Below are 17,904 nucleotides of genomic sequence, written 5' to 3'. Positions count from 1 at the left end.
ATCAATCTTCATCAGTTTAAAATTCAACTATTTTTTAGAAAAGTTATGTATTTTGCTGAAACCTCGCTTTTTTTGTTTGTTAAAAATTAATTGTTTTATCTCAAAATGTAGCTATTTCGTTTTTGGTTAAAAATCCAATTCCCATAATTTATTTTCAGCTTTGCTTGACCAAATTTTACAATCACTTAGGAGGAAATGCTTTCCCACATAGGAAAATTTTCGCTAATGCGAAAGACTGGGATGGTAAACGAAAGAGGGCACGTCAGTAAAGTTAAGAGTGGACGTAATCATAAGGCGTTCAACCTATTTATTTATATGTATTAATTACACAGGCCGACAAAATTTCAAAACCGGAAAGACGTAGAAAGACGACCATACCTACCCAACGGTTTTTGGTGCACTGAATTCAATTCTGGCCTCAGAAATATTCCATCACCCTAAGTTTTTCGTGATATCTTTATTTTTAACGGAAATATCAATCATTGAACTTCATTACCTTATGATCCTGCAATTTGAAGCACTAAAAATGTTATATAATTTCAATAAAAGCCGCGATACTGATATTTCATATTTTCAACCCTCAAGTAAGGGGTGCTTCTAGGGTTGAAATGATTTGATCATTTCTACAGACACTCTTTGTGACCTGCATGTGTGCACATCCAGAATAAAGGTGGAAAATTTCATAAGGAGCGGAGATAAAAATTTTTTCAATTTTCAACACCTAATTAGGGGTGGTTTTTGGGGTAGTTCCCAACTAAGATTAATTTCAAGCCTGTATTTTTACTATTAATATCAATTTAAATCATTTTTCAGTAAAATATTTCGATTTTCCAAAGTGCCCACTTTTAGTACTTCAAATTGCAGGATCATAAAGTAATAAACTTCAATGAATGTGTTATGTAAGTAAAAATACCCCATAATTCAGAACAAACCTTTGAACCGGAAATTGATCGGCGCCAGATCGGGGACCGACCGGGCACCCCGACTGGGCTGTCAGGTTAGCACCCGTTCGGGGCGTGCGTTTCATGACGGATCTGGCGAAGGTCGGATTCTCCAATCTGGGCCCGATTTGGCCCGATCCATCCCCGGCCGCGGCCACGGCAAAGTTTCTACACAGCTAGGTTATAGCCTTGAAGTAGACTAAGCAACTTCATGATTTTTATGAAGACTTACCTCCATTCCCAGAACATTTCTAACCTACTAATCCAAAATGTGCAGTTCTCAAAATTAATACCAACTTTCCTACCATACAATAAATATACAGTTTGTTATAGAAATTTGAAACAATACTTATCCTTGGGAATAAATTAACTAAAGTCCATGAAGTACTAAAATTTCAACAGAAATGACAAAGATGCATGGGAGGGGCATTCAGGCACCAAATTTTCATAGATGTACCATATTGAGCAAATGTATGGCTATCATTTAAATTAATAAAACAAACATTAATTAAAATAAACCAATTAATATGGAACTTAAAAGTATTGATGTAGCAGAAATCTAAATTTATGATTTTCAATATAATTATGTTCCGAACACGTTTTTTGTTAATGCGAAATTATTGTATACAGACACAGATAGATTTATATATCAACATAGAACTCCAAAATCTACGATTATATTAAAAGGGATTTACACAAATCGGATGCTTGAGATTATTTACAAAATAATGTTCATGGAATACGTCTTCTAAACAATAAAGCGATGGGTTTGATGAATATGGAAATTAATGCTAAAATAATAACTGAATTTATAGACTTGCGATCAAAATTATATGCATTTAAGGTTTTGGGTAAAATGGGAAGCAGAAAGCAAGCTAAAGGAGTAAAAGGTGCTACTTTAGGAACAATAATATTCGATGTTTAGAGGCAGTTTCTAATTTATTTCCAAAACCTGGACAATAGTAGATATTTAATCTACCGTCAAAATCGTGAGGCGCCCCAGACTAAGCAAAATAAGATTGCTGTCAGCTAGCATGATGATAAGCTAGTGCTAAATTCTGATTCAAGAGACACTCGTCCATTGTTCCACTTTATGTAGAAAAGTATATTCATTCTTATAAAATAGATCTCTATAAGGGTGCCTCCGTACCTATGTGACTTTAAAGAATGGGAAGTTCTGCGTAACATGTTTTTGTTTGTTTGTCTAACGGATCACCCATTAGTACAGATACAGTCGATTCGATACTGTGCAGCAATTTTATTTCTTTAGGGGCATGTAAAACACTTAAAGACCTATATTATTGAATAATTAAAGTGTCGAAAATTCTTTAGCGCAGGGCAATAGACGGGAGCACTCAAGAGCTTGAGATTCCTTCAATCTCTCGCCCTGTAAAATTCCACTTTTGTCTAGTAGGTCCCTTTATATATAGAATTATATCTAGAATTATATCTAGATATACCTAGATTATATCTATATTATATCTAGAATCAAACCAAAGACCCTATGACAAAGCCACCAAACGCGTCCTCGGTTTGCAGATAGAAGGTTCCTGTACCAAGTGTTTCTGCTGAAAATGGTTACAAAAATGAATAGCCAGTCGCGGACTATTGTCCAGGGGTGGTCCCGAGGGAATTAACCGCCAAGCGGAGGTGTCAAAACCGTGCCAAAAGCTGAATGGCACCTGGGTGACGTGTCTAGAACGGTGACTCTGGGATATCAGGCGACCTCCAAGAGTACGCAGCCTTATCCTTGCATGCGGGGCTCGACAAGGATAGACGAACCCCTTTCCCTAACTTCTCGTGGGAACAACAATGATAACACCAAACATAGTTGTAGTAAGTGCTGTTTAAAACAACAGCACGCGAATGGGTCGGCCAACAATGCCGACCACTCTAGAGCTGGGGCAGCCAATGAAGATGGAGTCAGTGCAATGAATCGGCGGAATCTCGGTACCTTTAGGTAGGTGGAGCAACTAAATCGCGACTTGCTAGAGTGCTATGATACGAGTGGGGCCCCTCAACGGGGTTACGGCTTACGGGTCCAGCCCGGGACCAGATGGTATCAAGACCTTCTTGTGGAAGAACTTTCCTTCAACCCATGAGCATTTGGCCCGTATTTCCACCTCATATTTAAAGTCAGAACAACTAATTCGAAAAAGTTTAGTGGAAGGGTGCAAAATACTCGTGCCAAAATTAGGCAACTTAGCTGAACCGAAGAAATGATAGGATTGTTTCGGCAATTGAAACTGTGTGACAAGGAATGTATAACAACGCGGCTCAAAGAAAGGCGTAGCAGGATGTCGGGAGAACCTGCTCATCGATAGATGTGTCTGCAGAGATGCAGCATACTACAGGCGTGACCTATCGATGGCCTGGATTGATTATCGGAAAGCTTTCGATTCGACCTCCCATAGACTTATCATCCGTCTTTTGGAAAGCTAAAAGGTTCATCCGCAAATCCCTAGGTGCATAGAGAGATTGATGCCGCTATGGAAAACAGATTTACCATCTTATCTGGAAGAAATCGCGTGACAACTAACAAGGTCACCGTTCCCGCGAGTGTTTTAGGATATTGTTGACACGCAGGGATGCTTTTTAGGCTATTAACGAGTGAAAGCTTGGCACTTCCAAGAGCGCTGATGATAAGGACGATTAGTTTAACAGAATATTCCGGGTACAATCGTTGCAACTCCCTTATAAGGTCTCTATACCTCTCTTTCTTTTCATTCTCCTTGGCTATGATGTTTTTGTCAGCTGGTGCCAAAAATTCGATAACGAACATGGTTCGCTTCTCAAAGTCAAGAAGAACCATGTCTAGTCTCCAGTGTCCAACAGAAACAATTGTCGAGAATATAAAGTTCCAGTATATGCGGCACCTTCCCATTCTCGACAATTGACTCGATTTCCCTAGGAGCATTTAGAGGAGTTATATTAAGGTTAATGCCGTAAGAGTGACAGAGGTGGTTATAAAGCACTCTTAGTGCCGCATTGTGCCATTAGATGTAGGTCGTTACCGCATGAGTTGGACAACTCGATAGTATGTTAGCTAAATGGTCGGGGTGTGCATGGCACGCCCTGCAGCTATCATCGGGAATATCTTGGCTCAAAATATGGCGACGGTATATTAAGGAGGAAATGACACCGTCTTGGCATGCCAAAATGAAACCCTCCGTACCAGGCTTCAGTCCGGGCAATTTAAGGAAAGCAAACCTTAGTTCACACGACATTGACTGATCCTCATCATTTCTGTGAAAGATACCATGCATTCTCTTATCAAGGAGCTGTTTAGGAAAGTTTTTCTCTTGTGCTTTCTTAATCCAGGCTTTCAGGAGTGAGTTCTCGAGATAGAGAAGATTTGTTGCATTTTGCTCACACCTAATACTGAATTTAAGTCCGAGTGTTTCAGCAGCCTCCTCCGCTGCTTTGTACAAAAACGCTTCTTTGCCCACTTTTTCGTGATTCCTGATCATTTTAAGAAGAGGGTCTCTTCCATTTGCGGCTCTATATGCTGTGTCCAGAATAACCCTGTTGTGAAGACATTCAAGACTCAATATTCCGTGACCATGCTGACGGCGTGAGATGTACAGTCGCGGAACAGAAGACTTGAGATGCATGCTTTTGTTCACGTGCATAACCTTTCTTCTTTCGATATCAAGGGATCAAAGTTCGTTCTTCGTCCATGGAACTACTCCTAATGATATAGCGCTTCTATCAACGAGCTCAGGATCTTCACGGAAGCCATTAAGTTTTTTTCGCTTCAAATAAACCTTGGCGCACATGTGTAACCCAAATTTCATTCCAATTTCCTTAGTATATCGTTCGACAAGCCCTAGAGCTAGATGTAGTTGCTCTGTGTTTTTAGCATAGATCTTAAGATCGTCCATGTAAAATACATGAGTGACCTTGTACTTTCGATCTACAGGTTTGCCGCACAAGTACTTGTCGGAGTGGGGAAGTGCTAGAGATTGTGGCAACAATGTAAGGCAAAAGAGGAGTACGCTCATGGTGTCGCTCTGAAAGACACTTCTTTGAAAGTTGACCTTGTTAGTTGTCACACGATTTCTTCCAGATACGATGGTAAATCTGTTTTTCCATAGCGGCATCAATATCTCTATGCACCTAACGATTTGCGGATGAACCTTTTAGCTTTCCAAAAGACAGATAATAAGTCTATGGAAGGTCGAATCGAAAGCTTTCCGATAATCAATCCTTATACAGTGTGTTCAGACAAGTGATTGGTCTGTAATACTTCGGGTCAGCTAACTTACCTATTTTCGGCAGTAGTATTGTGCGCCCTTCCACCAACCACTTCGGAATCGGCCAAAGCTCTCGCTGCATTATACATACAATAATTGACAGCTCAGAAGTCGGGTTTTTCGGAAAAACATCCACGAAGCTCGTCATCCATTTCAGCCAGATCTTTCGGCTTGAGCGAAACTTTGGTGTTGATGTTTCTTCGGGTTATAAAGCATCGCTCTTCCTCTATTCGATGCCTGCCCGCGGTTGCTCTTAGTTTCGCCTCTCTTTCTCTGTTGCCTGCTTGTTCTAGCTGTAGTAGAGTAGACGTTCGGCTTACATATCCCCATTTTCGGAGTTGTTCGGCATGGTTTCCAGCTTTAGAGTGGTCGGCATTGTTGGCCGACCCATTGTCGGGAGCCTTGCGCGTTCTTTTGGTTTGAACCGCACTTACTACAACTATGTTTGGTGTTGTCATTGTTGTTCCCACAAGAAGCTAGGGAAAGGGGTTCGTCCATCCTCGAAGAGCCCCGCATGCAAGGATAAGGTTACGTACTCTGAGAGGTCGCCCGGTATCCCAGAGTCACCGTTCTAGACACCTCACCCAGGTGCCATTCAGCTTTGGGCATATCCGCATATGGGCATATCTGTAACCCTAGGACGCGTGACCACGTGACTCATGAAATAACTGTTAATATCGTATGATTTTTAATTTTTCTCAAAAATATGTATCATATATTACACAAATTGTATGCTTTTAATGCAAAATTGATAGAATTTCAATTATTTTGAATATAATATTAAGTAACTAAAGACAGCATACATTTTAAATAGAGTATTAGCACAGTTATATGATGTGGAAGAAATAGCAACAATATTTTTTATACGGAAATAAGAAATCAAATTTGGAATTTAGACATGAAAATGTAAGTTTTCAAATATGTAAAGAAGAAATATGAGCATAATTTGAATTTGTATAAGTAAACTTTGAAAATGGTACATAAAAATATAAATTTTTACGTAAATAAATTAATATAGAACCGGAAGAAAATTAAACAATAGGATGTCGATTGATGAAACTTTATAAAAAAATCTTTTAGATTCCAGTATTTGTATGCATCTTCACATTCTGAATTTGCTACGTAATTAAGTGTGCATAGTTAAAGATTGAATTGCCCAAAGCTCTGTAAGCTTTAAGGTACACATTCTCATCGTGACACTCGCGCTACGAGCTTGAATTTTCAATGACATTTTCAAAAATATATTTATTTTCTGAATTCCCTTAAAATAAAAAGCTACAATCTTTTCTCCCGACATTCTTCACTACCTCGCATTGTTATGCTGAAAATAAGATTTTCATATTTTATTTTTTATCGATAAAACAAAAACACCTAAAAGTCTTCTTTTAGAATTTTTACTTATCTCACGTCTTTGGAGTAATATAGAAATTTTTTATTTTTGCATACCAATTGCGAAAAATAAGTTAAAAACGAGGACAAATGTACAAATGTACCAATGTACAGTATGTACTTTCGATCAATGCAACCAAAATTACCAATTCTGCCAAAAAAGAGTTCGAAGAAATTTTGTAGGACTTTCTAATAGATATAATTGCTCTTCAAAACTTTTTCTCGTCTTTTTCGTCGTTTGATTAAAAATTTTAATTTTGCCACAGTATTTTAAATAAATAAAACCAAAATATCAAGGCTTATCAAAAAATAGCAGAAAGAAAAATTATAAGTATTTTTAAAACTACAATTCTCTTATTAAACCTTTTTAGGGCCGATTCCACCAACTGTGATTAAATTTTAATCATTGATTAACTTACTTTAATCGGCAGATTGCGCTCCACCAACTTTTAAAACATGATTAAAGAAGTCTAATCGTCGATTAACTTAACCGGCCGATATCTTGTACTCACACAATTTATATTCAATTTCAGTCGATAACTAATGCTTGTACATTTATTTTGAAACGATGTGCATAAAAAAAACACGTCGCCGCTCGTCGTACGTGAGCAGTCGCGGTATATTTTGCGCGCGAATGCAAGTTCGAAATCAGCCAATCAGAATCACTATTACAAAAGAAACACGAGGAAACTAAACTTATTGAGATCAGAGCATACGATTGTTTAACCAGAGGTTAAAAATTCATGGTGCAACGTGCCACAAGTTAATCGTGATTAAAACGCTGATTTAAAAATAATCAGAATTAGCTAATCATGGATTTAATCACAGCTAGTGGAATATATATAGAAAGCTTGAATGAGCGGAGAACTGAGACCTTGTTAAGAAGGTGAAAGTAAACCTAAACGAAAAGCAAAGCGTGAACTTAAATGAGAGTGAACTTATCCGGGGGTAAACTTAAACGGGGTTTTCGTGTATGTAGAATTTTGAAGGGCTTGAATTATAATTTCATTCTGTTTTCACGTATCTGTCGTCGTTTGACACAAAAACGATTAAAACCAAAATCACGCGTCTTATTAAAAAGTGATTTATAAGAAATTTGTATATATACTTTAGTTGCACAATTTTTGTTTACTAATTTGTTTCGTCAAATGTTTCGTTTTAGCAAAAATGCAATAATTTTTATTTTCAATGTTATTTTTCATGGTTTAAAGAAAAACTATGCATCCTGTCAAAAAACGATTTAATACAAATTTTAACTCTTTTTTAGTTAAACAAATGCTATCTTTTTATTTTTTTTAGTTTGTGTCACTTGTCCAAATATCTAATTTTAAACATTTTTAATGCAGTTTTTTACGAATAAAACAAAAATAACGCACCCTATCAAAATGTAAGTAATAACGAATTTATAAAAAAATTTTGGAGGAAAATTGTTATGTATTCATCTTTATTCATATCTTTCATAGTTTGCGCACAAGATGGAATTGTTTATTTTAAATTATTTTTTGTGCAACAAATTTTGTAAATGCTATAACACTGGTAATTTTTTTCAACGAAAAAAGTGATAGGTACAAATTGTTCGGCTTTATGAGTACTACGAATAGCTGTACATACACATTTTAAATCTTAGAAAAATTAGTTTAAAACTTTTTGAAAATGCTTTAATTTTTAATTTTCTATTTAAAATGACTGTTTGATAACTGTTTGGTCGTTGCGAATTAGCATTAGCCAATTCGATCGGCTTTAATGATTACAAAAATGAAACGTAGTTCTTCTTTTCTCAAAGATAACCTTGAGGATTCTTATTCCAAACGCAGTGTGTCGTATATTTTAAATTCAAACTTTGGTGAACGTATCCAATCGATTTATTCTTATGATCTTAAAAAAATCGTCCCTGCAATAAAGTTGTGTAAACATTATAGAATCAGCATAGAATCTACATCTGACGTGTCGCATTGACTACATTACTTTTATCGTGAGATACGACCTAAAAATAGGAATCCTTTCGATAAATTTTTGAATTTCATTCCTTTAACAAGTCACTGCGCGAATGAAATGAAAAATTTTGTTTCTAAGACCCTGAAAGCTTTAGAAATCAGTATTAATGACTGTCGAAGTCGACAACGCAGAAATCATGTAATGACAGTGTGCAGGTTTGCAACGGAAAATAAGGCAGCATAATCCATTAGCTGTATATATTTAATGCTCAAATAATTTGCTCAATCATGTGGGTGGATATGTCGCAGATCGTTGTCTTGGTGCCACTACATTTTTCATGTTTGTTCAAAAAGCATATACATTTTTATGTGCCTCAACGGGGAGATGGACAAAAGTTAAAGAAAAAGTGAAAGCGTGCGGCAAGAAGACGCTTCCTAAGGAAAAAATCAAATAAATTTTTCAACGAAATAGTTTCATTTTTAGTTAAAGAAATCAGTTCTTAAGCAAATAAAATAAATTTTCAAAAAAATAGTTTTATTTTCAACAAAACAAAAAGTTTTTAACTCGGTAAAGCGCCTCCGACTCGATCTGCATGGTTGGGCACAATAGAGTTAATACTCTATTCAATTTAAATGTACCACAGTTACATAAAGCCTGGTCTATGATCGCCGCAAATAGCTCGTTGTGGCGCCGCAAGACTCGGCGATGGGATGCGGCATCATAACGCAAGAAAAGCCGTCCATAGTGGTCGCGAGTAGCGCTGTTGCGGCACCCAACCAGAGCTTACTATCGAATGAACTGTTTTCTCGTCGTGCTTTGACAATCAAATATTTCTCGCCTCGACAATGGATCGCTCTGTCCCGCAATTTGCTCTTTTGCAGTTTTTTTCTTTAATTTTAAATGCTTTTAAATGTTTTTCACATAATACGTTTGCTGCGCGAAAAGTTGAATTGAACCAACTTTTCGCTCTCGATGAATTGCGGCGATTGCTTGCGGTGCCGCAACGGGCTCTCTGCGACGATTGTAGACCAGGCTTAATGTAGAAGGCGCCAGTTGAGAGCCACAGCGCTTCAAGATTCAAACCCGCGCTGAACAGTAGAAATGGGTCGCCGAGAGGCCAGGTTTTATGTGGTACCTTCACATTGCCTTAAGCCAAAATATTTTACATAATGAACAAACATGGTTTACACGTTTCGAACTTGCCACAGATCAAGCGCGCATTATTAATTAAGAACACTTATATTATGAAAGTACAGGCTTTCACACACGATGGTAGAAAAGAATAATAGAATTCAGTTCAAAGAAAATAAATAAAAGGTTCCTACAAGAGTCGGGACTTCGATCGCGCAGAACGATAGAGAATCCTTTGTTCAGACAGCAGCACACGGAACATTGAACGGCGTGGGCCTCAACGCAAATTAATGTGAATTAGAGCAACGTAATTTTTACTAACAGGTTCGTTTTGGACATGGATGCACCCCAGGTGTGCCCAGAAGCTTCAGATGAAACATGTGTACAATCTAAAGCAGCTCATTTACCAAGTTCGTCAAATATAGAGGATGCTTCCTGCCACCTACACCACAAATCTCGCTAAAAGTATGATTTTATTAGGTAAGCGCGAGAAAATGCATTTTATTTAGTTTGGAATACCAGAAACTTTTTTTAATTATATCAATTCGACTCACATATCAGGTGCATACGCTCTTGTGTGACCGAATGTAATATAGTGGGTTCAAGACATTCCTGGGATATCCCATATTAAAATTTTAGCATAATCTACCAACGAACATTGAGATATCCCATTTATATCTCGGGATATCCAAATATCTGTCCTGTAGCCCTAGAGTATTAAATATTATTTCGGTTGCTGTTTAGTTGGTATTTGGCACCGCGTATGTTTACTAAATCGATAGATTAACTCAAACAGCAGAATAGTTAGTTTAGATTACAAAAACAAAAGTGGTGGTTTTAGATATACATTCCAAGAGATGTTCTTTCAGATAGATGTATCGAACTGTTTACTTAATAAATAGTTTCCAATCGTTATTTGGTTTCCTTACCCGATCCAACTTTTTATATTATATACTGAAGCCTTCATATTATATTTTTATACTTGTAAGTACGCAAATAGATTTTTAAAAATCCTTTGAATACTTCTTTGTACAGCTTTAAAGCTGAAAGTAAAACTTTAGTTTCAGGATTCGCAGAAAATTTTCAAATCCTTTTTTGCCTTCTTACTGGTATTCTAGCAAACGAACCGACTAACCTTCATCCAGGAGCTATTAGCAGGATCCAATCGACCATTTAATGTGACGGTATCATCTACATGAGGGCTGAGGGCTCCCGTTATGTTAATTACGGGTACATCCAATGTTAATCCTTCCTTTTTACGAGTAGGATCTAATTCCCGAGTGATATTCAGATCCGTGCGGCGTACATAGCTGTCGATGAACAAAGCCAAATTCGTTGGATTTACTCGCCGCTCGAAGTAGTTCTTGTAGACTTGAACAAGGTCATGATTTCTCTCCTCGGTGCCCTAAAATTTTTTAAAAGTTATATATACACACACACACATATATATATATAAAGATTTAATCACATATTTGATTACAAAATAAAGTTAAACGTTATTTCTCTACTTCCCTTTAATAACTGCAAGTTAGGCATACAATATTTAAATCTATAACCTTAAATCAGTTAAAAATACTTCATTGATATTTTTCAAGCACGTTTCGTTTAGTAACACGAAAAGCGCTTAAAATCTGTTTACACTTGCTTGAGTCTCAGTCTAAATAGTCTCAGTCTAAATAAAAAAGGATTCTTCTTCCGATCTCTCTACGAGCATAAGAGAAAAGCATCAAGCCCGAAATTACAAGTTTTGAGAATCGATTCCCAGCGAAGCGAGGGAGTAGATCTTTTTTCAGAAAACATTTAATTAAAAAATTTTGTAATTCATAAATCCGTTAACCCTAAAAAGACGTTAAGAACATAAGGCCCGGGAAAATAATTCGTGCATTTCTGAAAAACTACTATTTTTTCGATCTCTCTAGTAGCTTAAGGGAGAACACTCGACCAGTAGTCGGAAGTTCTGTTTGACATTTACCCTTGCTAATGGGGATAATTTAAAAATTAAATTATGTTTCAAAAAATTATAAACGCTCCATAGACTATACATAAAAACATATATGAAGTCTGTAGAACTTCGCACGGGTAACCCTATCTCCAAGTAATAGAAACGTGCTGACTGGGCGTTAGCACAATCCATTTAACTCGCTGACAAAACAACAAGTGAATAATAAAATAATAGAATATTTAAAGATGGAAATAATGAAAGGATGGAACAATTAATGAAGTTTCCAATATTTGGGATTATTAAAATTTACGATTTCAGGTCCATCTAATTTTACCCCTGAGGTAATTGTACGTACTCTTAAGTTAAAACACACGAAAATCAGAAATAAATTGAATTCAAAATGAAGAAATAAATTGAAATGTAACAATTGCAAAAATTGGAACAATTGACAAAATTAAGACGACTGAACCGACTCAGGTCACTTGAATCTTGCTGCATTTGCGAGAAAATCAGCATAGTAACAGTCGCCACCAAAAGCATATAATTTCTTTGACCAATCAAAGTTTTTCACCTCAAATTCCGTCCCATGATTTTCAACCATGCGATGCATAATCGAGGCGCATCGACTAGAAATCAATTTCAATGTTTAACGGGTATCTTTATTTGATTAAGATCGCTCCCGGCATTCTTACCTTTCCTCACTGGGAGAATTCTACTTGCCCGTCTGCGGTTCGGAACTTTTGATACTTACGCGCAATCTTTCAAGTCGAAGTCCGACGGGTTAAACTATACGGTAACTAAGTTTAAAATGGAAATATAGTGACCAACTACGAAAAAAAGGAAACTTTAAATAAGACGTTACATTTGAGAGAAGGATTTACAAAAGAGCCGAGGGCTCATCGAAATAAAAAAAGCAATTAGCTCTCTAAAATAAAATTCATCAGTGACCAACTTAGCACAAGTGATGTAAGTAGGTTTCATGTGATCAAATCCAATATAACGCAAGATAATTAAAAAAAAGTAGAAGGTGAAAAAATTCTCAATCAGTTGGAAGACGACAATAAAATACAATGCATTGATTTTACTGACGAAATAATTGCAGAAAAAGAATTCACTGAGGCTTCAGAAGAACAAGATATGAAGCAGGATTTCTTCTGTTCTATAAAAAATTCTTGCAATTCAAAAAACAGTAACGAGGATACTTTTACTTCCGCAAATTAAAATAAGCAAAGGGAGGAAAGTGCAGCTAATTAATACATGCGCTGCAGATACGTTGAGTGAAGTGTTTGTGATTGCTTACTCTGACTCCAAAATATACCAAGTGCATGTTAAATCATTTTCAACATCAGCATTTCCGAATATGGTTGTTCACTTCGCAAATGATAGGAGACACTCTGACTTGTACAAAAGTCGAGCAAATTTACTTTTAATTCATTTTTATGAGAAACAAGGACTGCTATATTGCAGCTGCAACATAAGCAGTTTTCTGACAAAATTATTACCAAATGCGCCTTCACTTATTTTTGGATTCCGAGTATTGTATCAAAGATATTGAAAATGTAACGCTCCGTCAGATACCTACAACTGTGTTCATAAAGGGTCAGAGATATAGGTCATTACTTTGCCTATTTCCGGAGAGTTTCCAACCAGCGGGAAGCGCGCAATACCATGAATGAAAAGGTTTTGAGGGTCCATGGGAAAAATGTAAACAAGAGTATGAACCCATCACTTATTTTTTATTCTCATATTTAGATATCTTTAGAGCTACTACAAATAGTACAAAAATTATTGACAAAAATACATGTTTAAAAGACATTGAAATGTAATAATAGACTTTTGTTACGTAAACTGTACACTTTTTGACTGATCTTGTATCACCGACGGATGATTATTATCTTAAATGTCATATCTATATAAAATAATAAATAATATATTTATATTTATTCTAATGCCAATCCTTTTTGTATCAAAAATAGAAGTCAAGTAAAAATCAGTCATCTCCGCCGTACGTTATTTAAAGAAAGATAAATATCATAATTATAATAAGAATGACAGAATAAGGACGATATTTAAAGTGAATTAAAGTTTCAATTTCATAACTCCACATTTATTAGTCAGTGAATAGTATTTAATTTCTTACTTTGACTTGCTTTGAATGATTTAATTTGCACAAACATAATTATAACAAGTTATTATCAATGGTACGAATTGTAAAAGCTTTTTCTATGAGGACATTGTTATACCAAAAAAGAAAAATGGAATTTTCTTATCGTAAAAATACCTTTATATGCTTTCAAAACCGTTTCAACCCCCCAAAAAGACAAGTAAATGCCCTTCTTAAGATCAAAACGAGTGCAAATGAAGTACGCTTTTGAATTTTGGAGTCACTAAAAACAACCATTGCAACCATCACAATCCATTTTTCAATAGCTTCTTTAAAAAAATGACAAAGAACAATTCTAAATATACAAAAAACCCCTATAACAGTTAATGAAACACAAATAAGGTGTGGATATGTAAAACTAATATTAAATTAAAAATTTTTAAATAGCCACAAAAGTGGCATTCAGAAAACTCTATATTATGTTTCTAACACCAAAATACTATTCATAAATCCCAAAATTCAACTTTACTATGAGTCCTAATAAAAATCACCTATCTCAGGCGGGTCAATTTTAAACCCTCTAACTATACCGGACCTCTTTACAGACAACGCATCTGTAGCATGCAGATTCCAAACATTGTAAATTTACTTTGGTTTAAATTTATGAACTAACGCAGCTCAAATTTTTTTAAACATAACCTCTCTTGAGCTGCTACTGCCATGTCATAGACAATATTGCGTTTTATCGTTCATATTATAGGTTAACTTGTATTAGAATCATATAAAAAATGTTTGTAATATTTTAAAAACATGTAGTACTTCACATTTCGGTCGATTGCATTTCGATTTGAAACAAAACAGAATTGTGACGATTAAAATGATCTCTACTGAAAAAAGAAAAAAAATCGAGTTACGTTGTTTTTAAACGGGATCAGTAAAGTTACGAGGTTTATAATCCGCCCGCTACAGATGCGTTGTTTTTAAAGAGGTCCAGGGCAGTTAGGGGATTTAAAATTGACCCGCGCGAGATAGGTGCTTTTTTATTAGGACCCATCGTTTAGTACTTTCCACGAAACGGGGACGAATATTCTCTATCTGAAACGACAAAAGTTGTTTTATCTGATAATAGTTAAAAAATTGACATTCAGAAATGTTTAAAATATGCTTCCAACCCGATAATAATATCCGAAAACATTCATGTGCAAAGATTTAAAAAAAAGTTAAAATTTACGAAATTTGAGGGTTTTACACGAAATTTTTATTAACCCCTAGCCGGGTAACCACATAACTAAAAATAAAATTATTAAATGTACGAAAAGTACAAACGACGCACAAACGTTTGTAAAAAGAAATATTGGAAAATTCGAATTTAGAGATTTTAGAAATTCCAATTTCAGGGGGATGCGTGAAGTTAGCCTCCCGAAATCAATTTACAAATAGTATAGTAGAAACGACGTACAAACGTATGCAAAACAAAATTTGAAAAATTTAAACTTCGCGGGGGTGGCACGAAATTTTGATTTTCCCTAAGCCGGGCAACCACGAGGGTACAAACGAAAATATTAAATTTACAAACTGTACAAACGACGTAAAAACGTATGCAAAAGGGAAATTTGAATTTTGGGGGGATGGCACGAAAATTTATTTCCAACTAGCAGGGCAACCACGAGGGTACAAACGAAATATTGACTGCACAAACAGTACAAACGACGTAGAAACGTATGCAAAAAAAAATTTGAGAAATTTGAATTTCAGGGGGATGCACAGTGGGCCAGGAGACCCGGTTTCGTGGCCAAAAGTCGGAAAACATATAGAAATGTACAACAATGAATTGCAAGGACACTAATATATGGTTTTCGAAGGTGCTGATTCCGAATCTGATGTCAGAATTCCAAAAAACAAAATGGCGGATCCAATATGGCAGAGCCTAATTTCAAAAAAATCATTGGATCCACTCAAAAAGTGGTATCCAGGGGTTTTAGAGGGCGCTGAATGCAAATCCGAAGTCAGAATTTAAAAAGAAAATGGCGGATTCAATATGGCGGACATTCAACACGAAAAATTATTGGATATACTTGGAAAGTGGTATCTAGGGGTCTTTGAGGGCGCTGATTGCCAATGTGATGTCAGGATTTCAGAAAACAAAATGGCTGATCCAATAAGGCGGACGATAATTTCAAAAAATTATTGGATTCACTTAAAAAGTGATATCTAAGGGTTTTTGGAGGCTCTGCCTCTCACACTTTCAAATGGTTTTCGCTTACAAATTGTCGTGAGTTCCATCTCCCTCTTCATCGGTCAATTCAATGTCGTCTAGCAGAATTTCAGTTTCTGAAAGATCAGCCTCTTCATCTTCTCGATCTGCTATATCAGAACTGGATGTTGCGTCTTCTGGTATCACATTTACTTGAGGCGCAGTGAGTAAACCTCTGACATTTTCGGAAATGGGCAAAAATTTCTTCTTCTGAAGTCGCGAATGAACACTGATCGCAGAAATGAGTGGATCGGAAGAATCTATTACTCTATTAAACACATCACACATATTAGCTTGGCGGTCGTGTTTTCTGGTGTGAAATTGTCTGTCATTCTTACAGTCTTTGTTGTAAGCTTCAGAAGCTTCTTCGCCAAGCATTCCTACCGGTAACACGCTTGTGCTTATGATTGCGGCTCAGTGCATGAGTATCTTATGTAACGTTGAAGGCATAGGGTACCAGTTGTAGTGAGTTACGTATATTCGGGCAGTAGAATCACAAAGTTTTCCAAACTCAAGTGGATTTATCGGGAGCTGTTGTGACATAGCGGTTAAAATTGTTCTGAAATTTCAAAGTAACTCACAGTCAAGTCCAAGATGTTCTGCAAGTTCATCTGTATTTCCAAAAGCTCGTCGAGCTCTGTTCCCATCGTTCGTAGTACCAGAGCCTCCTGGTTTTGGTTTATCCACTATCAATCCCAACTTTTCCCACAAAATCTCTTGAACCTTTTTTTTCCGCTGAGCAAATATTTATTTTTGAGCAGGAGATCTTACTTGCCAGACCTTGAGAGGAAGCCTGTACGAAATGTGCAAGCAACATTCTAGTATCCTGATCCACGCATGTAATGGACTGAGTCCATACATCAACGAATTTACGTCTGGTAGAAATAGGTCCTTCAGCTTATTGGACAGGTCATTGAAGAACTTAGGAGTTGAATGACAGACGGGGCAAGTTTGCATGGATTTTGTCCCTGTTATTATGATCAGTACTTTGCCGTCTATCAATGTTAAGAACAAAGAAAAATGGATTTGAATACTCCGTCTCTCATTTAATGCAACTCAATGAGTTTCCAGCTTGTCAATTTGATTCTCAATGTTCTTTTTTGATCCAAAGCAATTGCCTCGGTTTCTTTAATTTGCAGTATCTGAATAGGGCGACAAGATCTTGGCGATTGAGACGCTCTGTTATTCCAAAGAATAACATTTTCCGCATTGGACAATCTTAAAGGGATGAGAGAAGTTACAAACAAGCTTTCATCACTGAGACTCTCATTGTCTTCTGCTGATTTAAAAGATTTCTTGTAAGGTGAATGACCAGTACTACCATCCATACCCCACGAACACATCAACGAAAGATCCATTTCCGTACTACCCAAATTATGCATATGCTGGATTATGACTTCCTTTTGCGATTCCACAATCCTACTGGAAGTGTGATTCAACAAGGCCTGCAGAGTTACCTTTGCTTTTTTCTCCGAAATCGAAATGTTTTCTTCGGGTGGTCTACATTGAGTCTTATCTTCTTTAACACAATTGTACAACGGCCAAATATCAGCACCACAGTTTTTGCTTTCCAACCGTATATTTGTGTACACAGATTTAATTAGGGAATAATCGAGAAGGAAAGTAAGAGCTTCTTCAGTAGTCTTTTTTTATTGGACTTTCCGTTGCCTCCAACAGTTTTCTAAATTTTCTTGGTTGCTCCAAATTTCCTGAAACCTTCTTGAGAACAGTATACAAATCTTTCTTATCAATTCGATTTGCTGCATAGCATGAAGCCATTAATAGTTTCTCCGGATCGTCTTCTGTTCAGTACTGATTTTTGCAGATTCCCGCCGCTTTGAGGGATCAGGTTTCTCATGAAATTCTAGGCTTGGACGACCAAGATGAGAAGATGTTAGATGTTCTCGCTCAGTTTTCATGGTCAATAAAATTGGAAATTCGGAATTCAACCA

The 17,904-nt window shown here is 36.4% G+C and overlaps 1 protein-coding gene across 2 annotated transcripts in view; it reads right to left on the bottom strand.

The window, feature by feature from the left end:
- The window catches only part of LOC117177735 (protein NDRG3-like), a 443,874-nt gene that overhangs the window by 240,832 nt on the left and 185,138 nt on the right, over positions 1-17,904 (bottom strand). For both annotated transcript variants that reach the window (XM_033368635.1, XM_033368634.1), the window contains exon 6: positions 10,788-11,057. In XM_033368635.1, coding sequence (XP_033224526.1) covers positions 10,788-11,057 — 270 coding nt within the window. The remainder of the gene's footprint in view (positions 1-10,787; positions 11,058-17,904) is intronic.

This window comes from Belonocnema kinseyi, chromosome 8 (genome assembly GCF_010883055.1).
Source record: "Belonocnema kinseyi isolate 2016_QV_RU_SX_M_011 chromosome 8, B_treatae_v1, whole genome shotgun sequence".
Lineage (NCBI taxonomy): Eukaryota > Metazoa > Arthropoda > Insecta > Hymenoptera > Cynipidae > Belonocnema > Belonocnema kinseyi.
The sequence above is the reverse complement of the archived record's forward strand: the minus strand, read 5'-3'. Positions and strand labels throughout refer to the sequence as shown.